Here is a 23,227-nt window from a genome sequence, read left to right as displayed (position 1 = left end):
CTTAAAGCAATCCGTGCCAAATTGTTGCTGATGTTAGCTCAGTTGCCCAGACTAAAACCTGCTCACAGCAGGTCCTGATGGTTACAATAGTGAATGTGCACCCGGGGGAAGGGACACAAGTAACATGAAATCTGTCTTTAAATGGTTAAAGCACACAACTTCAGCTTGTACAAAATATTGTATGATATAGTTGGTCTTAATGGCCAGCACAGTGGTTTATTAGTTAGTACTTCTACTTGGCTGCACTAGGGTTGTCCATTTTAATCCCAACCATGTCACTACTTGCATGTTCTCCCTGTGAGTTTGCTCTAGGTATCCCAGTTTCTCTCCACAATCCAAAGACATACTTGTACGTTTATGAATCCTGTCTAAATTGACCCTAGTATGTGTATGTATGAATGTAATTTAAGGACCTTAAATTGTAAGCCTTGAGGATACGGACTGGGACTACTTTGAATGTATAATATATACAGTACTGTGCAAAAGTTATAGGCAGGTGTGAAAAAATCCTGTAATTTAAGAATGCTTACAGAAATAGAACTGCTAATAGTTTATTTTTTATCAATTAAGAAAATGGAAAGTAAATAAACAGAAGAGAAATCCAAATCAATATTTGATGTGACCACCCTTTTGCCTTCAAAACAGCATCAATTCTTCAAGGTACACACAGTGTTTGTGCACACAGTTTCTGAAGGCATTTGACAGATCGGTTGTTCCAAACATCTTGGAGAACTAACCACAGATCTTCTGTGGATTTGTAAGCTACCTCAGATCCTTCTGTCGATTCATGTAATCCCATAGAGACTTAATGATGTTTGCGATCAGGGCTCTGTGGGGGCCACACTGTTACTTTCAGGACTCATTCTTTACGCTGAAAATAGTTCTTAATGACATTAACTGTATGTTTGGGGTTGTTGTCCTGCTTTGAAATACATTTGGGGCTAATCACATAACACCCTGATGGTATGGCATGTTGGATGAGTAGCTGTCTGTAGTTCTCAGCATTGAGGACACTATTGATCCTGACCAAATCTCCAACTTCATTTGCAGAAATGCAGCCCCAAACTTGCAAGGAACCTCCACCATGTTTCACTGTTGCCTACAGACACTTGTTATTATAACACTCTCCAAGCCCTTCAGTGAATAAACTGCCTCCTGCTACAGCCAAATATTTCAAATTTTGACCAATCAGTCTAGACCACCTGCTGCCTTTTTTATGCACCCCAGTCCCTATGTTTTAGTGCATAGGTCGCTTAGTCTTGTTTCCATGCCAGAGGTATAGCTTTTTGGCTGCAATTATTCCATGAAGACCACTTCTGTCCAAACTTCTCTGGACAGTAGATCAGTGTACTTTGTTTCTACTGCTTTGCACCAGTTCTGTGGTGATGACACTGCTGGACATCTTCCGATGTTGAAGGGAAGTAAGCATGATGTGTCTTTCATCTGCTGCATTAAGTTTCCTTGATCAACCACCACATCTACCGTCTGCAACATTTTTCGATCAATGGTGTCTTTAATGCTGAGAAATACAGGCAGATACTTATCCATCATACCATACCATCAGGGAGGCACGTGATTGCCTTCAAATGTATTCTGCAGCAGAACAATGACCCCAAACAAATTTCAATCAAGTGCCTCGCTTCAGTTCTGATTTAAACCAAAACAATCAGTATAAACGTCTCTTAATAAGTGTCCATGCATTGGTATTCTATATGGTGCGATTATACACTGCAAACCAATGCGTGTACAGCTCCACCGGATGTGCTCTCACCTGGTGTATATGACCAAACCGCTAAGTGAGGTCATACAGTGGGGCAAAAAAGTATTTCGTCAGCCACCAATTGTGCAAGTTCTCCCGCTTAAAAAGATGAGCGAGGCCTGTAATTGGCATCATAGGTAGACCTCAACTATGAGAGACAAAATGAGAAAACAAATCCAGACAATCACCTTGGCTGATTTGGAAAGAATTTATTTGTAAATTATGGTGGAAAATAAGTATTTGGTCACCTACAAACAAGCAAGATTTCTGGCTCTCACAGACCTGTACCTTCTTCTTTAAGAGGCTCCTCTGTCCTGCACTCATTACCTGTATCAATTGCACCTGTTTGAACTTGTTATCAGTATAAAAGACACCTATCCACAACCTCAAACAGTCACACTCCAAACTCCACTATGGTGAAGACCAAAGAGCTGTCGAAGGACACCAGAAACAAAATTGTAGACCTGCACCAGGCTGGGAAGACTGAATCTGCAATAGGCAAGCAGCTTGGTGTGAAAAAATCAACTGTGGGAGCAATAATTAGAAAGTGGAAGACATACAAGACCACTGATAATCTCCCTCGATCTGGGGCTCCACGCAAGATCTCACCCCGTGGGGTCAAAATGATCACAAGAACAGTGAGCAAAAATCTCAGGACCACAAGAGGGGACCTAGTGAATGACCGGCAGAGAGCTGGGACCAACGTAACAAAGGCTACCATCAGTAACACACTACGCCACCAGGGACTCAGATCCTGCAGTGCCAGACGTGTCCCACTGCTTAAGCCAGTACATGTCCGGGCCCGTCAGAAGTTTGCTAGAGAGCATTTGGATGATCCAGAAGAGGATTGGGAGAATGTCATATGGTCAGATGAAACCAAAATAGAACTGTTTGGTAGAAACACAACTCGTCGTGTTTGGAGGAGAGAGAATGCTGAGTTGCATCCAAAGAACACCATACCTACTGTGAAGCATGGGGGTGGCAACATCATGCTTTGGGGCTGTTTCTCTGCAAAGAGACCAGGACGACTGATCCATGTACAGGACAGAATGATTGGGGCCATGTATCGTGAGATTTTGAGTGCAAACCTCCTTCCATCAGCAAGGGCATTGAAGATGAAACGTGGCTGGGTCTTCCAACATGACAATGATCCCAAACATACCTCTCGGGCAACGAAGGAGTGACTTCGTAAGAAGCATTTCAAGGTCCTGGAGTGGCCTAGCCAGTCTCCAGATCTCAACCCCATAGAAAACCTTTGGAGGGAGTTGAAAGTGCGTGTTGCCCAGCGACAGCCCCAGAACATCACTGCTCTAGAGGAGATCTGCATGGAGGAATGGGCCAACATACCAGCAACAGTGTGTGCCAACCTTGTGAAGACTTACAGGAAACGTTTGACCTCTGTCATTGCCAACAAAGGATATATAACAAAGTATTGAGATGAACTTTTGATATTGACCAAATACTTATTTTCCACCATAATTTGTAAATAAATTCTTTCCAAATCAGCCAATGTGATTGTCTGGATTTTTTTTTCTCATTTTGTCTCTCATAGTTGAGGTCTACCTATGATGCCAATTACAGGCCTCTCTCATCTTTTTAAGTGGGAGAACTTGCACAATTGGAGGCTGACTAAATACTTTTTTGCCCCACTGTATATAGCATGTGTCCCTTATATGGACTGATATAAGATGTCCGAGATATCCAATAAGCATGAGTCTCCTCCACTCTCCTAGCTGTCCTCTTCCATCAGATAAATGCCAAAAAGAGATGACCAAAACATAGTGCATTATCTGTACAAAACATTTAATGATAAAATAATATCCAGTATTCCACTCACATGTATGATGTATAATATTGCGTCTTACAAATTAACTCCAAAAAAGACAATGCTACTGGTATGGATCCTCCATCCGCTAATCTGCAGCCAGCTAGTTCAAGTTCGCATGCTTATTGGATATCTTAGACATCTTATATCAGTCCATTTAAGGGACACATGCTATATATGACCTCACTTAGCGGTTTGGCCATATACACCAGGTGAGAGCATATCCAGTGGAGGTGTACACACATTGGTTTGCAGTGTGTAAGCGCACGATGTGTTCTAAGAAGCTATTTGCTATTCAAACATCTGTGAAGATATACAAACATATAGAATACCAATGCATGGACACTTATTAAGAGACGTTTATGCTTATTGTTTTGGTTTAAATCAGAAGTGAAGCGTGGCGCTTGATTGATATTTTATGTTATATATCACATTTTGTATGGGAATGTGAATGGTGTGAGCGATTCACAATTTTATTTTATTTTCTATTAATATTTTTTTATTTTCCATTTATTATTTTGTATCACTATTTAGCATAGCAGCTCACAAGATTCTGCACTTTATACAATGATCCCAAACATATAGCCAATGTCATTCACAATGGTCACAGTAAAGAGCAAGGAGTCATGGAAGTGATAGTTTGGCCCCCACAGAGCCCTGATGTCAATATTGAGTCTGTCTGGGATTACATGAAGAGATAGAAGGATATGACGCAGCCTACATCCACACAAGATCTGTGGTTAGTTCTCCAGTATGTTTAGAACAACCTACCTGCTGAGTTCCTTCAAAAACTGTGTGCACAAACACTGTGTGTACCTAGAAGATGCTGGTTTAAAGCCAAAGGGTAGTTAAACCAAATATTGATTTTGTTTTTGATTTCTCTTCTGTTCATTTACTTTCCATTTTGTTTTTTGATAAAAATAAACTATTAATGCTTCTATTTCTGATAGCATTCTTCATTTACAGGATTTTCTCACAACTGCCTATAAAGTTTGCACAGCACTGTATGTGAACCACTACTTAAATTATCAGTGCTATAGAAATAAGTGTAATAAATGAATGACTTGTGCATGCTGTGCCAATTCATTTTTAAAAATGTATTTTGGTTTTTGTGTTTGAAATTGCAGACCAAGGTAGAGAAGATAGCCCAGAATTGTTACCACCGCCTGGTGTAGAAGATAATCGCCAGTGTGCCCTGTGTTTAAAGTTTGGAGATGACAGTGCTAATGTAAGTGCCACTTGTATTTATTATACTTAAATAAAGATGGCTTTATTGTGCTGGTGCTGTCTTTTAACCTTAAGAATATAGCCTCTTATTATTCTGTCTCTAGGTATGTAAGCAGTCTTTTAAAGAACCCAGTGTTGAGGGAAACATGCATACTGCCAATATTGTGCCGTCCTCTTAAAAGGAAAAAAAAAATATACCTTTTGCAGGCTTGTTACACTGTATGTAACCTCTTGCTTCAATAATTTGAATGTAGCTAAGGAGTTCTGCTTGCTTGTTCTTGGTCAGAGGTTTTTAATGGACCAACATAATTTTTTTGGAGGGGTTGACTCACACCTAATCAGTTGGCTCCATCCAGCAAACCTTAAGGCAGTGAGCATCTGCTGAGCTTTTCTGCTGACCCATTTTGCTTCAGGAGTCTTTTGTCAGCAGTTATGCGTCCAGGGTCACATGAGCACACCTTCTGGAGGTGGTGGAGGCACTAGCAGCTTAGAAGTCTTCTCCTTGGGTAACCAGCGCACTGTTGGCATTTGTACAGTGCCCTGTCAGCTGACTGAGATGGTTATATTAGCATGACCCTCATTTTTCTACTGTCGGCAGGTCATATATCCCACAGACAGCAGAGAGGAGGGGGGAATGTGTTTCAAATACCTCCATCAGGTATTAAGGAACCTGGATTTAGCCCCCGTAGTACAGTTTCCCATGGGGGTCAGTGTGTTTTTGCAGCTCTGGCTCCTTTTCCCTATTGGGTACTTCCACTACCTCTGAGCTACCTCACTCCAGTTCCTATAAGACTAAGGAGGATTTGTCATCTGCTTTAGCTAGCATACAATAGCTCTCTGGGATACTTGCTGGCTTGGGCTGGATATGCTGCAAATGGAGGCCTACTTCCTTCTCCCTCTCCCTGTTAACAGAGATTTTTTTGAGGACAATGCAGATGACATTGTACCAGAAGATGAAGAGGTCTTAGATTCCGTTTTTGAGAACTCTGCTCCAGTGGAACCCCAGAGTCATAGCTTAAAGTGCTGCTAAAGTAAAATAAATAAATAAATTAAAATAACCAATATGTTATACTCACCTCCTCTTCTCGGGTCCTCTGCCGGCGAACTTGGATCCCCCTCTTCTTTGTGTGTCCCCATAGCAAGCCACTTGCTATGGAGGCATACAATGTCTGTGCCCTCCCGAGCTGTTTGTCTATGGAGCCGCACTCCAAAGATTTACACAGCGTGACTTAGCCCCACCCCCTACTCCTCACTGCATTTGATTGACAGCAGCAGGTGCAAATGGCTCCTGCTGCTGCTCAAGTGCTGCGTGAAGAGGAAGAGAGGGGAGAATAAATGTAGCCGTGCTGGAGCTGGATCTATTCTCCCCTACTTTCCTCTTCACGCAGGGAAGGTGTGGGGGCAGAGAAATAGAAACCGTTTTTTACCTTAATGCAAGGAATGTGCAGGTAAAGGGGGCGTTTGCAGGCCTTTGTGGAAATTTGGCAGGGGGAAATAGCAGAGGAGTTGGTCTTCTGTACAGTGGCTCACAGCTACAAGCTGAAATTTCAGGACTTCCCCCTCCGTGCTTCATGCTTTCAAATGTTTCTTTGAAACTGCAAAAAGATTGGCACTTTTGCAAGCTCTTGACTATCATCTTTCTCAGGGAATGATTGTTCCAGAGGGTGAAAAGTTCCACAGGTTCTACTTAGTGTTACTAAACCCATGATCCTGCATTCACTATATCTGGTCTCCCACAGTACACAGAATATGGAAATTTATTTATTTAAGTAAATATAAACTGCTAAATATCTTTTCTCATCAGCAGTTAGAGCAGTCTTAGGATATCTATCCGTGTCCAGCAGAGTACTGGTTAAAGCTTGTAGGAGGAGTTTTCATTCTCTCCTGATGGTCTTATGAGGCTGCAGGCCCCCTGCCCCTTTGTTTGGACAGTGCTGATGGGCCCTGTGCTGATCACATGCACTCTCCCAAGAAAAAAAAAAACTCTAGCAATACACACCAAACTGATCATGTGCGGCTTTCCCCCAAGGCTCTGTTTTAATCAGGAGATAGATTGGAGACAGTAGAAGAAGGGGAAGGATCAGAGAAGACAGGATCAAACATCTTTCCACACAATGCAGAGGATTAACCCCTTAGGTTTCACAGTGAGTATAACATGCATGTTTTACTGCATATACAGACTGATTTTACTGTTGTGGGTTTAGCAACACATTACACTTCTTTATGGTTTCAATAAAGAACAGTGATGTTGAACCCATCCTGGATCTTAACCGGTTTCTCCACATGTGAACGTTCTGGATGAAATCGGTGTGTTCGGTGGTGGTCTCTGTCCAGCGGGGGGGTTTTCCTGGCATCCGTGGACATCAATGATGCCTACCTACTAGTCCGATCTTTCCACCTCACCAGGGGTTTCTGTGGCATATGGTGGAGAACCTGCCATTTGGTTTGTCAACGACCCCCAGAATGTTCACGAAGGTCCTGACTCCAATTCTGGTTCTTCTACATACCCTGAGACCACTATTGTGGGGCATCAGGATAATTTACTTTTGAGGTAGCAATCCTCTCCTCTTTTGGAGTACAACGTGCCTCACGGTATGTGCTCTGGAAAGGTTTTGCTGGGTTCTAAGTCTCCGTTTTCAGTCTCCAGAAATCAGCATTACTCCCAGGACAGCGGTGGGAATATTTGGGTCTGCTCCTGAATACTTAGAAATCAACCACCTCCTATCCTACTATAATTGCCCTATAACACAAACAACACCTTCCCCTGAAGGTGTACCAAACTGTATATATGACAGTGTTATTAACAAATGTTCCAAAGCAAATTATAATCATATAGATACCCAATTATTGTAAAATAAATCCACTACCAATATAAAGTCCACTATGATTTTTATGTAAATACGCAAAATGTCCCATCAATAACTCCAACGGTGTTCAAAATTAGTCCACCTCAAAAAAAAAAGAAAACTCATATAGTGCATTAACCTTTATCAAATAAACTTTATCTATGTTTCCTCCAGTGAAAATAAGTAAAAGTTGTGAAAAAACGTGAACCACACGTGATCAGTGAAAAACCACTTCAATGTGCATAACACTATTTCAGTGCCACATCACAGAAAACTCCAATATAAAAGGGTGTATCCACTTCTAAAAGCAGTGAGGATACCCTTACCAACTTCCCAATATAATGGGCTTTGTAGTCATCCAGGAAATTCACAGGCTGATCCACTCAGGAACCTCTGCTGTATCACGCAGCCACCCCACTCTCTGGATTCCTTAGACACTTTGCTCCCAGTGTCACCACAAAAAAACTCAGGACATAGTGTGATACCGCCAATAAAATAAGTAATCATACACTTTATTAAAACTGCTCACATTGCCAAAGTTTTTTAACCGCATTAGAGGGAGTACAGAAGGTATAGGAATCTCACGGTCATCCAGGGAGACACGTCCCGTTGCTCCTGCTCGATCTCTCCCTTATCAGAAATGGCCGCCAGGTAACTTCCGGTTTCCGGGAAAACGTCTCGACGTCACTCCACCTTGACGCGTTTCGTCATCGACGCGTCATGAAAATCAATTTAGAAGAGTGAGGTTACCCAGAGTGATTGCTAATACAAGGAACGCTCCATTAGTTTAACTACTATAGTTGGGAAGATACTGGGGAGTTTAATAAAAGACCACATAGATGAGTTCTTGCTGAAAAAACAATGTTTTAAGCAACAGACAGCATGGCTTCATGAAAGACAGAAGTTGTCAAATCTGATTTCTTTTTATGAGGAAGTGAGCAAAACCTTGGACAGAGGGGTGGCGGTGGACGTGGTATACCTGGATTTTGCAAAAGCGTTTGACACAGTTCCCCACACAAGGCTAATGTGTAAGGTAAAGTCTACAGGCTTGGAACAATCTGTATGTAAATGGATAGAAAACTGGCTAAAAGATCGTATTCAGAGAGTAGTGGTTAATGATTCATACTCTGAATGGTCTAGGGTTGTCAGTGGTGTACCCCAAGGTTCAGTGTTGGGACCCTTACTTTTTAATATATTTATAAACGATATAGGGTCCAGGATTAAAAATATAATTTGTCTTTGCAGATGACACCAAGCTGTGCAATAACGTCCTTAAAGGATGTCTCCAGCTTACAAGCTGACCTCAATGAACTGTTTAATTGGGCAACTATGTAGCAAATGAGGTTTAATGTTGATAAATGTAAGGTTATGCACTTGGGGGCTAAGAATATGCATGCATCATACATACTAGGGGGGGTACAACTAGGGGAATCAATAGTGGAGAAGGATCTGGGAGTTCTGATAGATCACAAGCTTAATAATGGCATGCAATGCCAAGCTGCGGTTTCTAAAGTGAGCAAAATCCTCTCTTGTATTAAAAGAGGTATAGACTCCAGAGAGAAAGATATCATATTACCCCTGTACAAATCATTAGTAACACCTCATCTGGAATATGCAGTTCAGTTTTGGGCACCAATTCACAAAAAGAACATTGGGGAACTGGAGAAAGTGCAGAGAAGGGCAACCAAACTGATAAGAGGCATGGAGGAGATCAGCTATGAGGAAAGATTAGAGGAAATGAATTTATTCTCTCTTGAGAAGAGGAGATTAAAGGGGGTATTATCAACATTTATAAATACATCAGTGGTCCATATAGTGAACTCGGTGTAGAGTTATTCACTCTGAGGTCATCACAGAGGACAGGGGGGCACTCTTTACGTCTGGAGGAAAAGAAATGCAATCTCCAAACACGGAAAGGTTTCTTCACAGTAAGAGCTGTGAAAATGTGGAATAGACTCCCTCAAGAGTTGGTTCTGGCCAGATCAGTGGATTGCTTTAAAAAAGGCCTGGATTCTTTCTTGGATACACAGAATATAACTGGTTACTATTTATAGGTAAAGTTGATCAAGGGAATATCTGATTGCCTCTCGGGGGATCAGGAAGGAATTTTTCCCCTGCAGGAGCAAATTGGATCATGCTTTGCTGAGTTTTTTTGCCTTCCTCTTGATCAACTGTGGGTGTAGGATTATAACTTTTTTTTTTTTTTTTTATGGTTGAACTGGATGGGCTTTTGTCTTTTTTCAGTCAGATTAACTATGTAACTATGTAACTATGTGGAAGATTGTGGTGTTGTATTTGTGTCAGGTAACAGTGTAATGAAATGTAGAGAAGGGAAGGAGAAATGCTTACCATTTTTCAACTCGGTACGTTGCCTGACAAGATTTTTTGCATGTGTGTCATAAGAGACTTTTGGGGTATTTGGGTGACATTTACCCATGATTCAATAGTTTAGACATAGGCCTGTGCAGTCATTTAGGATAGGATGGATAATATATACACATTAAGATCTAATTATATCACTTCTATACCATCAATTATTCATTTTAGGTCTTCAGTGGAATTGTTCTTTTGCATGTACATCATGTATTCAGTGTTCAGCTATGATTAGGGGTGAAGCATTCAAATATCCACATAAGGGTTTCCCCATTCCAGTTATAAATCATTTAATCTGTTTGAGTTAATTTTGTATATACATGATCTAATGACTCTTTGGTCTGTGCTATATAGGGGAGACCATAGAGAAACTGAAAGACATGGCAACTAGGCACAAGTATTTGATTAGAGACAGATCTGTAGAGTTACATTTAGTAAGGCATTTTTTGGAAAAATGACACGTTACAATTGAGCCCAGTGGTCATAAATTTGGTCTCAAAATTAAAGTAGAAGTACAGGCTAATATAAGTCTGTTTAAAAATGTTGCCTCCCCCCTACTCATACCTATGCTGCATCAGATTTGTAAAAGAGATCTGTGTAGATAACCTTTTTTTTCCAATCAGCTGTGGCACAGTCACATGATCAAGAAGCTGCAGCTCCTGCACCCTCTTGGTCATGTGACTGCAGCAAAGCTGAATTTTAAAAAGATGGTATTTAAACTGTCTTTCACAAACCATATGCAGCAGTATGAAGAGAAGGTGAGGCATTGTTTTTAACCACTTCCAGACTGGACACTTTTACCCCCTTCCTGACCAGGGCAATTTTCAGCTTTCAGCGCTACACACTTTGAATGACAATTGCACAGTCATGCCAAACTGTACCCAAATGAATTTTGTACCATTTTTTTGAGACAGATAAAGCTTTATTTTGGTGGTATTTATTCACTGCTGGGATTTTTTATTTTTTTTGCTATGTAAATGATAAAGTCCAAAAATTTTGAAAAAAAGTGTTTTTTTTTTAAATTTTGCAAATAAATAATATTTCATCATAAATCTTGGCCAAAATTTATTCCGTTATCTTTTTAGTAAAAAAAAAAAAAAATCCAAATTAGTTTATAACCAAAAATTATAATTTTTAAATATTTTTTTTTACATTTTTATTTTATTTTTTTATATTATTATTTTTTATTTTTATTTTTTTTTTCTACATACTGTCACCCTAGCAGTACAGTGTCACCATGGCGACACTGTACTACTTGTGGGGGGTGATGAAGATTTTTTTTTTTTTTACACTGATTGCTTTTACACCCATATAGGATGTAAAAGCAATCATTTCTCTTTTTCTCTGTCTGCATTCTTGCAGTCATTGAGAAATACAGAGTGAGCTGTGATTGGTCACAGCTTGTCACATGGTACAAGGCTGTTGTGAATAGCCTTGTACCATGTGACCTCTGTGATCATTCACAGATTTCACACGTAGTAAGCAATGATGTCACAAGTGACATCTTGCTTACTACTTTGCATGTGATCACTGATTGGCCAATCAGTGATCACATGATCGGGACCTCGTACAGAGGTCCCGTCCGACGATCGGTGTTTCACGGTGTCCGGAGGACACAGCGGGCACCGGATCGCGGTGCTGCGTGCTCCCAGGGAGCGCGCACAAGCAGGGTGCGGGGAGGCCGTTTATAAACGGCCACCCGACCCTGCACTGCCACCGTCCGGCCGTTTATATACAACGGCCGGTCGGGAAGTGGTTAAGCAGATTTTCATTAGTCCTCACTTAAAGTTTAAGTAGAGTGGGAAATCAGAAGTTAGTGATAAGAAATAACATATAGAATGGTTTAGTGATTTAAAAATATTGAGATGTTTATGGCTTGAGGAAGGATAAACTAAGATGATCTGAAACAGTTGCCTTTGATATACTGTAACAATAGTGCTACTAAGAAATAAAAAAGGCCTGAGTGCTGCAACTTTGTTGTTAGATGTTTGAGATCATTGGCCCATTTCCCATTGTCCCCTAATGAGCCTAGTGTCTTGAACAGAATATGTCGGGGTTTTCCTGTAATTTAGACCAGTTCCAGCTGGTCCACAATGCATATAAGGCGCCGTAAGTACTTTTAAATGTTACTTTTTTTCCATCCGGATTATGACATAATCGCGACATTCCCTACGGCTGACTCACTTCTGCCTACCACCTCATCCCCACATTGGAGTGGGGGACATCTATTGATGTTTCCACCAGCCTGGATCCAAGATGTTCCAGACCTCTGGATCCAATGTGTCATTTTCTCCTCTCTTCCTACCCTTTAGCTCAGGGGTCTAAAGGACGGCCCTTTGCTTGCCTGTTTCTGGCCCTTGGGGCACTATTCCTCCCATTAACACCAGCAAGGAGGCACAATTCCTTCCAATTACATCAACAGTGGGCAAAAATTATTATTATTATACAGTATTTATATAGCGCCAAAAGGTTTGCTCAGCTCTGTACATTATAGTGGGGGACAGTACATGAGACAATACAGTAACAAAACAATACACAAGGGTTTCGAGCTTACAATCTAGGAGGGAGGGGATAGTGGTACAGGAGGAAGTGGCTGTGGGGGATGGAGTGGTAGGAGGACTGGAGGAGATCAGCTGTTAGGTGAGAGTGGGGTAGGCTTCCCTGAAGAGATGGGTTTTCAGGGTGCGCCTAAAGGTGAGGAGGGTAGGTGACAGTCTGATGGATTGGGGTACTGAGTTCCAGAGGATGGGGGAAGTCCTGGAGAAGTCCTGCAGTCGGGCGTGGGAGGAGACCAGGGAGCTAGAAAGTAGGAGGTCTTGTAAGGAGCGAAGTGTACGGGTTGGTTGGTATTTGGATATCAGGACGGTGAGGTAGTTTGGGGCAGCGTTATGAATGGCTTTGTATGTCAATGTTAGTAGTTTGAATTTAATGCGTTGGGCAATCAGAAGCCAGTGTAGGGAATGACAGGGGGGTGGCAGAAGCGGAGCGGTTGGTAAGGTGGATGAGTCTGGCCGCTGAGTTCAGGATAGACTGAAGTGGGAATAGCCTGTGTTGTGGTAGGACTGTGAGAAGGGAGTTGCAGTAGTCCAGACGTGAGATAATAAGGGAGTGAACGAGTTCTTTAGTAGTGTCTGGGGTTAGGAACGTACATATTTTGGAGATGTTGCGGAGGTGGAGCCTGCATGAGTTTGCCAGCGATTGGACATGGGGTTGGAAGGACAGGTTTGAGTCTAGAGTGACACCTAGGACTTTGGCTTGTGGGGTGGGACTGATGGTGGCGTTGTTGGTCGTGATGGAGAGGATGGGGGGGGGGCGCGGACTGGGGAGAAAATTAGGAGCTCTCACTGAGATCAGCAATGGGGAATTTTTCCTTCCACTGATATAAACAATTAAGCCCTATTCCTCCCAGTGATAGTAATGATGTGGCACTATTCCTTCCAGTGATAGTAATGATGGGGCACTATTCCTTCCAGTGATAGTAATGATGGGGCACTATTCCTTCCAGTGATAGTAATGATGGGGCACTATTCCTTCCAGTGATAGTAATGATGGGGCACTATTCCTTCCAGTGATAGTAATGATGGGGCACTATTCCTTCCAGTGATAGTAATGATGGGGCACTATTCCTTCCAGTGATAGTAATGATGGGGCACTATTCCTTCCAGTGATAGTAATGATGGGGCACTATTCCTCCCAGTGATAGTAATGATGGGGCACTATTCCTCCCACTAATATCAATCATGGAGCACTATTCCTCCCACTAATATCAATCATGGAGCACTATTACTTCTCCAAGCCCAAGACATTGTTTACTCCCACTGACACTGGGGCATTTTTTTTATTCCCACTGGCTACCCCGGCCACCCCTAAAGACTGAAGAACAGTAAATGGGTCCTTTGTTTAGAAAGTTTGGAGAGTGTGCTCCAGCCTGTCAGCACCGGCTCAAAAACAAATGTTGGTACTGGTTCCTTCAATGGAAAGCGTCCAAGGTTTTTACTGAAACCTATTAAGTTCCCAAACCAAATGGAGTGAACCGCCACATATTGAACTTAAAACATCTAAACCGATTCCTAGGTGTGCCAATTTTTTTTATGGAATCCTCCAGATCTGTCATTGTTTTTCTCAGAGGAGGGGGATGTCTGGCATCAGGTAGGCATACAAGATACCTATCTTCACATCCCCATCTTCTCATCACACCAAAGCTTTCTGCGCCTTGCTTTGGGAGACCAACACGTCAAGCTTTAGCACTACTGTTCCGGCTCTCCTCTGCACCCTGAGTGGTCACAAAAATGCTTGCCCCACTTCTTTCTTTTCTGCAAACCCATGGCATTAATGTCCCTGAGTATCTGGGTAACTTTCTGCTGAAGGATACCCCAACCACAACTTTGTCTGCCAGTTTCCAAAGGACTGTTCCTTCAAACTTTATGCAGGTAATCCACTTTCCAAAATCTGCCTTCCAGCCTCACAAAGTTTATAGTACTATGGTCTAATGTTGTACAAAGCCCAAGCCAGAATTTTCCTTCCTCCAGAAAAGATTGCCTCTTTAAGATGTCCAGATTTTACTCCAGGTCTCTTAAACCTAACATCCCTACACATTGTGGAGCAAACAAATCCTTTCTCTGGACTGCCCTATGTGTCTATCCAGCCAGACAAATGTCTTCCTAGCATAATGGATCCCAAACTCTGCCATAAAGTCATCAGTCTTTTTGTCCTATGCCCTGTAAAGTGGTGACAGTGGATGCCAGCCTTACTGGCTTGTTGGTGGGGGTGGGGGATTAACAACTCCCTAATTGTGCTGGGCACCTGGTCCTCAGAGGAGTCAAGGCTCTCCATTGCGTTTTGGAACTGAGAGCCATCAGATTAACTCTAAAACACTGGACCCCATTTCTCCCTTCTGAAAAATCACCCCACCAGGGTGTCGTCACTGCAACAACAGTGGCCTACATAAATTGTCAGGAAATAGCATGAGTTTTGCTGCCCTAAAATTAATAAATTTGGTTACTTCCTAGGTGAAAATTTACATTCCATCTCTGTGTGCTGTCCACATCCCTGATGTGGACAATTGTCAGGCAATCTCCTGAGCCAACAATGCCTAGACCTGAGGGAGTGGTCTCTGCACCCCAACTTATTTCAGGCTCTCTGAGAGGTTGGGGAAACCAGATGTGGATATTCTGGCTTTTAGCTTCAACAAGCTGAACAGATTGGTAGCCAGGACCAGTGATCCTCTGGCTTTTGCAGTAGATGGCCTAGTGATTCCTTGGACTCATTTCAGAATGATATATGCCTTCCCTGTGGTAGATTCTTCTTTGACTGCTGTGCAAGATAACGGGAAAGAAAGGGTTCCAAAAAAGCCTCATCACATTGAGTTGGCCCAGGACGTGTCACACAGACATCCTCAATCTCCTGTATGATGGGCCTTGGAGACTCCAAACAGATCGGACTTAGTGGTGCAAGACCCCGTATTCCACCCTGCTTCTCACTCACTGCCTTTAACGGCATGGCTGTTTGAAACCCAGGTGCTGAAGTATAGGGTTATCTTGGTTTCGGTTATTTCCACCCTGTTCAGAGTGAGAAAATCCACCTCCCGTAAGATCGGTCATCACACATGGAAAGCTTACTTTGCCTTGTGCATGGACAACAAACTGAGTCCCAGTGTTCGTATTTTGGCCTTTCTTCAAACTGATCTTGACCAGTGTCTCATGCTTAGTACCCTCAAAGGACAGGTTTCAGCTTTGTGCGTTCTCATCCAGACACCACTTGCTTCAGAATCCTTAAGACTTTTCTGCAGGGAATGCTCGTGTAAATCCCCTGTTGAACCCCCTCTGTCATCTTTGGATCTGAACCTGTACTTCCAAATGTACTTCAGTGATATCCCTTTGAGCCAGTTAGGTTAGCCCTTTGCAAGAACTCACATGAAAGTTTTTTTTTTTTTTTTTTGTGGTGGCTGTTATGTTAAGTGTGTTTCTTAGCTGGTGGCTTAGGTGCATTTCTTAGCTTTCTTGTAAAGAGCCTTTTCTTCTATTGCACTAGGTAAAGGTGGTCTCGATACCAAGATCTTCTTTTCTACCAATGGTGGTCTCTCCTTACCTCCTCAATGAGGATATTGTCCTCCCTTCTCTCTGCTCCAAAACACTCCAACACTCTACACTGCTTGGATGTTGTCAGGACTTTTAGAGTCTACCTGGCAGCCACGGGTTCTGTTAGAAAAAACATGATGCAAGCTTTGGCTGCACCGTGCTTTAAGCTGTCATCTTAAGTGTTTTTGTCTTTCTCAACTCAGTGGGCCTGCAGGCTTTTGTATTTGCTATGTTGTTGCCACCTCGCAGTTTACTGCTTTTTGGGACATCCCATCATCTTTGAGTGCCAGCCCTGTGTCCTGTAATGTACATTTAAGATAATGAAATTTTTTTACATATCTCTAGATTCCTTCTCTTGGAGTACAGTACATGACACAGCCTCCTCCACTCTGTTTCTGGGGTTGCATGCATACAAACTGGAGTCTCACAGAATAGATGGCGCTCTATTTGAGCATGCACTATTGGTGGCTTGCATGTAACCCTTGCTGTATGAATATAACCCCTGTGCCCTCTACTGTGGAACTGTGGAAAAACAACAGATTTGATCTTCGCAAAGGTTCTCTCTGTGGGCGCAGCTACTTTTAACAAAAAACATACTACTAGCCAGAAGTCATTGCCTGGAGAAGTGATAAACCAGTGGTGCCTGTAACTAAGTACTATAAGGAAAGGGGTACAAAACTCTTTGCTTGTTGCAGTCAACACTTATGTGCAATATGTTATACACCTCAGCACCAGTGTGTTTCAATTGTCAACATACAAAAGGCAGATTGTTGCTTTTTTTTGAAAAGCAACAAACTTACTGACTGGATCACAAGATGAAAATAAAGCAAAGAAAGTCTAAAGAAAGAAAACTAATGCAGCCATCACATTTAAGAATTGGTAAGCTGCAATATAATATTTGCTTTTGGGTTTGATACCACTTTAAATGAAAGTAACCTTTCATCTCTAGATTGTAAGCTCCTAGGAGCAGGGCCCTCCTAACCCTCTTGTATTGACCTGTATTGTTGCTGTATTGTCTTCCGTTATATTGTAAAGCGCTGAGCAAACTGTTGGCGCTATATATAAATCCAATATAATAATAATAATAATGGCATACGTTTTTGGGTCTGCCATTGCATTGGGTCTGCCATTGTTTAAAATAGAAATGAAGAGCAAAACATTTGTGTGTGTGTGTGTATATATATATATATATATATATATATATATATAAGTGTTCATATAATCTCTTTTCTCCGCTGCACAAGAAGAAATAGAGTTGGAGAAACAACAGTACAGTTGGTTGTGCAGGGGAGGGAGCGTGCCAACAAAAGTCTGATCATTGGAGGACAGGCTGGCTGCACACAGAAAGTTTTTTACCTTCAGTAAAAAAAAACCTTCAGCATTCAGAACAACGTCAATGTTAATGTGTGTGGGTTTTTTTTCCGTAGGATGCTGGACGCCTGCTTTACATTGGACAAGATGAGTGGACACATATCAACTGTGCTTTGTGGTCAGCAGAAGTTTTTGAAGATGATGATGGCTCCCTAAAAAATGTGCACATGGCAGTTATCAGAGGGAAGCAGCTGGTATGTTTCTGTGACGCTGTTCTATGTTGCATAGACTTACATGCTTTTGAAGTATCACACAGACTGTGAGGGAACATTTCAAATGAGCACTAGATACAGATAAAGGTGCCTTGAACCCTCAGTGCAGGAAATATCTTAATGGGATGATAAACACTGGGGAGATGGTGGTTGTAGTATCATACATTGAAGGTCTGCTTTATGAAATCCCCAAGCCAAACACGACATGCTCCTTTTTTTTTTTAGAAGTGAGTCATCTTGGGATATCAGTGCAGTGAATGAGCCCCGTAGCTGACATATAGAGGATGGGCGGGTCTCCTTTGTGCTCCCCAGCAGTCATAGCAGTGTGGGTGTGACATCCCCGGTCGATGGTAAACTTGGGGGGTTGCTCACCTGAGGGGTATAAGCTGGATCTCCTTCTTGTTGTCCACCACGGCCAGCACACAGTTGTTCAGCTCCGTCAAGTTAGTGAGCAGCCCGCAGTTCGAGTCGGTGGAGAACCTGTCGGTGGAGAAGGTCTCCTTCTTGCCGAGCCAGTAACAGATACACTTCTGGCGAGCCTTGCATTTGCATGGTTGCTCCAAGCGGATGTTGCGGCCAGATGTTGGCTGAAGGTGGTGCCCCCTGTCTTCTTGATTTGCAGGAAGACGATCAGGTCATTCCCGTCGATGTTGAAGTCCACTTTCCTCAGCAGCTCCTCAGCGCTGCTGGACTCTCTTCCTCTGCCCAGTACAGGTGTCCAAACAGGAACATGATCGCTTGTTGGACTTGTCATCCATTTTGCATGTGAGCAGCTCGGTGTTGGTATGTTCAAACATGCAGCCCTGCCTCTGACCAGTCCGGGCCTGCCCTGTGGGATCCTGGGATTGTGCTATGCTCGGCAGGGTACCCTCTCTCCTGCTGTCCGTCCGGTGCCAACAGTGAATGGGCTGACAAAAGCCCAGGTGCCAGGACACGGTTTCTAGTTGCCATGGAGACCTGGCACCTGAGAGTGGTCGGTCCTTGCATTAGTATAAATATCAAAAACACAACAAATGCGAGCATAGAAAATCTAAAATTTTAAGGCAATATTTTGCACACAAATAACAATTGCATCTTCTAATATCCTTGTGCAGTATGTGAAGTCATAAATGTACAGTGGTGCCAAAAAGATTGTGATCTCCAACTTCCCCAGTGGGCACACACTCTCCTTCTTAGATAGATCTTTGAATCAAAAGGTCATTCAGGGCATTTCACCTCTAAAGCCAGGACAGGGCTAACACCATAGACAAATTCAGCTCCCTTGATGTAGAGATAGGAAACCATAGTGCTCTCCACTTGGAATGCAGAACTCCATTGCAGAAAGCGTTTTCTCACATTTGCTGCAAGCAGCAGCATTTCTTTAGTTAAACATTGGATTCTATTGTAATGTTGCTGCCAAGAGTAATAATTCTGGCCTTCCCCGTGGAAGAATCCTAAGAAGACTCACATGTCCTTTGCCACATTTCACAAGCATCTTTTTCAATTTATTACTCCCCCGACCTCCACAACGAGACCCCTTCCAAGTCATTCTAAGTCTGCTAAAATCTCCTCAGCAGTAAGGGGTGCCCCCACTTTCTAAAGTGAGTGGGATGTTTGACATTTTGTGGATGCTTGGACGTCTTGCACCCCTTGGTGCAAAAGGTGGGTGGTGTACTAAGTTTTGCTCCCTACCCCCTTCACGGTTTCTAAAGTAAAAAGGCCCTGTATCACCTTAGCGATTTGCCGATCTACATTGGGCTTTCTCAAGACCTCTAGGCCAAGAGGTCTTCACCCCATTCTCTGCTGCAGAACATTTTCACTATGGTTTGTTCACTGTCTCAAAGCCAGAAGGGTGCAATCACCCATCATAGTGGGGAGGATGTTTACTGACATTTGCAGACACTTGGAAGTATTGCAATCCCATTGCTTGGGTGTAACAGGTGGAGTCCAAGGAAGTTACAAGTTGGAGTTTCATTCTTTGCCTACTCCTCCCTTTTTGACTTCCATGCTTCCAGTGTCTCTTCCATGCCTGACTCCAGCCGTTCGCTGTTCCCAAACCCATAATGGCATTCGTCCCATAAAGCCTCAAAGCCTTAAATGCTTACATTTGTGTCCAAAAATTTCAATGGAATGGAATTGGCAGGATCCGTTATTGCTTCTTTTACATGTGCATAGCTTTCTATTAAAGCAAATATTTGTGTGCTTTGCCGTTGGGGCTCCTGCACTACCATTTAGTGGTTCCTCCATTTGGTCCTCTGTGCCTCGGGTGTTCACCGAGCTGTTGATACCAGTGGTTGCTCTTTTACTTTCTCAAAGTATCCAGATTGTGGGTTTCCTGGTTTACCTATTATTCTGGGAGCAATCCTAGGTTCTGGAGGACAATGTACCTGTGGATCCTGAACCTTCAGAACTTGTTGCTGACCCCTACACATCTAGGGATGGTACTGAGCACTTCCCAGTTCAGGGTTTTTCTTCCTCAGGAAAACTTCAGACTCTCCAGTCTCAGGTTTATGCACTCAAGTCCTGAAGCTATTCAACTCTTCACTTCTGTAAATGAATCTAGAGTCTGATGGCAGCCTTCTTTGAGGTAGTTCTCTTCGCCTATTTGAGTTTGGAGCACAACATTCTGTCATAGTGCAAAAAGTTGCTCCTGTCTCTGTACAGAACGGTTTATTAAACATTAAGGGCAGTCTGCTCTTATGACTTGAGAATCTTGCTCTGACATTGCGAAACTTATTTCAGTCTGTGCTTGGAAGGTCTTGTACAGTTTATTTTGATGTCAAGTTTAGATTTAGCTTTAGTCTTTTGACCAAAATGTAATATTAGTTTTAGTCATATTAGTCTTTTGACTAAAATGCCATTTTCGTTTTAGTCGACTAAAATCTCTGGTACATTTTAGTCGACTAAAATCTCTGGTACATTTTAGTCGACTAAAATCTCTGGTACATTTTAGTCGACTAAAATCTCTGGTACATTTTAGTCGACTAAAATCTCCGGTACATTTTAGTCGATTAAAATCTCCGGTACATTTTAGTCGATTAAAATCTCCGGTACATTTTAGTCGATTAAAATCTCCGGTACATTTTAGTCGACTAAAATCTCCAGGACATTTTAGTCGACTAAAATCTCCGGTACATTTTAGTCGACTAAAATCTCCGGTACATTTTAGTCGACTAAAATCTCCGGTACATTTTAGTCGACTAAAATCTAATGGGTTTAATTAAATTGTAGTGCAATATTTAAGAATTTCTCTAGAATTGCCAAAGTCATTATGTACTCCTGGTTTAAAAATCTAACAACGTTATCATTTATGGTATTAAGATTTTGAACATACACTGCTGACACAGATTTAGCCATTGTTCTATCTATTGTACAGCGCTGAGCAAACCCTTTGGCGCTATATAAACTCGTAGTAATAATAATAATAATATATAACGTCCTTATAAATAAAATAAAGTTTCATAAATAAAAATTTTGCTTTTTGTCAAACAGAAGTGCAACTTTAAACTATAAAAAAAAACAAAAAAATTGTAAACTCTATTGGTTGTAATCATCAAAATATAGTAGCTTGATTACCCTCTAATAACAATGTAGTGTAAACATAATACCAAACCCCCAAAAAAATGTGTAATCATCCCCAAAAAATTGTGTAAATAAAATAATAAAAAAAAAAAAAAAAAAAGAGTCCCAAATTAAGAGTCCCAAATTTTTCCAATCTTTATCTGTGATATCTTAATTCTTCATATCTTCCAACATTCTTAGTGATATACTTCAAACTCGATCTTCATATACCTCAAGAAAAAAGAGCTCAACATGTGTGATATCTTCAAAGAAAAAAGGTATCTAAACAACCGTGCCACACGTGTTTCATGCACATAGAAATCAATGTGCCACCATAACCGTGAGAAGAAAGATAACCCTCAACCTTAGGAGTCACTCCACTACATACCACCAAAGGGAGTTCATAGTTACCCTCAAAATGGTATCAGGGGTCTGAGTATTTCTTTCCACTTTATAGATATTCCTTCAGCCTTTCCAGCCACTTCCCACAGACCTCAATAACAGACCATGGATCAGTATATATCATAAAACTTATAGCACTTTATTGTAGCAACTTACATTCAAGTAAGATGACATCAGCTTCACAAACGGTATATTCCCAATCCTTCCTCTCCTCACAAGTGTACAGATTGCCACACTATCACACTCCCGAGGGAGGAACGGTTGCCGTGAGTACCCAGTACCTCAACGCCCCACGAGGATTGCAGGAAAACACAGCCGCATGTACCAGGATCACTATTGGTTGTATATACTATATACTATTGGTTGTAATGCCATTGCACATATTAACTGAATATTTTACCAATATTAAATATTTAAAAAATTTTTAAATATTTAAAAATATTTTTTTTTCTTTCAGCAGCTTCGAAGATGGCCCCTACTTATTCTCATGTGGTAGTGCAGTGTTAATTTTGATGTCAAATTTCAATTTAGTTTTGGTCATACTCTTGACTAAAATGCCATTTTAGTTTGTCATATTTTAGTCAACTAAAATAGTTGACGAAATTATTTTTGTTGATGAAATTAAAACTGAACTTGATGACTGATTCCAGCTTATCAGGCTTGGATGGCCCCAGGTGACCGATCTATTATTAGGTTCTCTGCTTCGGATTCAGGAGGGCAACGGTTTAGTGGTGGCTTACATCAGTTAGGGTGGAACAGAAAGTTTTGCTTCGGCAAAGAAAGTGTATCCTTGTTGAACGCTCATGGAGTCATGGTTGTTGTTCCACTTTCCCTCTCCCCCCTTCCACCCCGGTCTGACCCCCCCTTCAAACTTCCCCCTATTTCTTTAATGCACTCGGGAGACATTACTTTGATTGGCTGGAACAATAATGTCTTTTATTGTCAACTTTTATCTACCTGTTTATGCTAGTAGCATATAGACATTTGTACTGTGATTCTCATTAATTTTTTATGTCCTATTGCCACTTCCATGTCCATTGTACATTAGCAATGTCTCCTTGTTTGTTCCATTCTGCTTTATTGTTAATAAAATTGTTTGAACAAGGAAAGTGTATCCTGTCCTGGACAGAACATGTTCAGCTCTGTCAACCAGGTACATCGCCAACATGGACAGTTGGCAGGAACATCTACCTTAGCTGGCAGTGGTCTCTGTACCCAACTAGTTTCTCAATCCTAGTTTTGCAGGATTGAGATGGAGGACTTGCTGGTGGTTCTCATAGCTCTGGATTGGCCCAACGAGCATGGTGTACTGACCTAGTAAGACTTCTTGCATACTCCCCTTGGGCTCTGCTGGAACTATCTAGAACTTCTGTCTCAATGACAGACTTGTCACTCTGATTTTCTGTCACTGGCTTAACTGTTGAACACCAGTTGGGTTTGGACCACTGTGTGGCCCTTATTACCATCGAGGGCCTGATCTCTGCTCTTGCTTTTTTTTCTTTCCCAGAGACTTTTGACATCCCACTTTCTGATCAAGACCTTTTGGCAAGGAGCCTTCCATGTCAAATCCCAGCCACTGTGGGATTTGAATTTGG

At 41.9% G+C, this 23,227-nt stretch overlaps 1 protein-coding gene across 1 annotated transcript in view; it reads left to right on the top strand.

Annotated features, from left to right (window-relative positions):
* Positions 1 to 23,227, top strand: part of KMT2A (lysine methyltransferase 2A) — a 409,829-nt gene that overhangs the window by 308,209 nt on the left and 78,393 nt on the right. Inside the window, exons 20-21 of the mRNA XM_089657321.1 lie at positions 4,712 to 4,812; positions 17,535 to 17,672. Of these exons, the coding sequence (XP_089513447.1) occupies positions 4,712 to 4,812; positions 17,535 to 17,672 (239 nt within the window). The remainder of the gene's footprint in view (positions 1 to 4,711; positions 4,813 to 17,534; positions 17,673 to 23,227) is intronic.

This window comes from Staurois parvus, unplaced genomic scaffold (genome assembly GCF_062004578.1).
Source record: "Staurois parvus isolate SC_StPar_1 unplaced genomic scaffold, SC_StPar_1.0 ptg000981l, whole genome shotgun sequence".
NCBI lineage: Eukaryota > Metazoa > Chordata > Amphibia > Anura > Ranidae > Staurois > Staurois parvus.
This window is presented reverse-complemented; position numbering and strand designations above follow the sequence as displayed.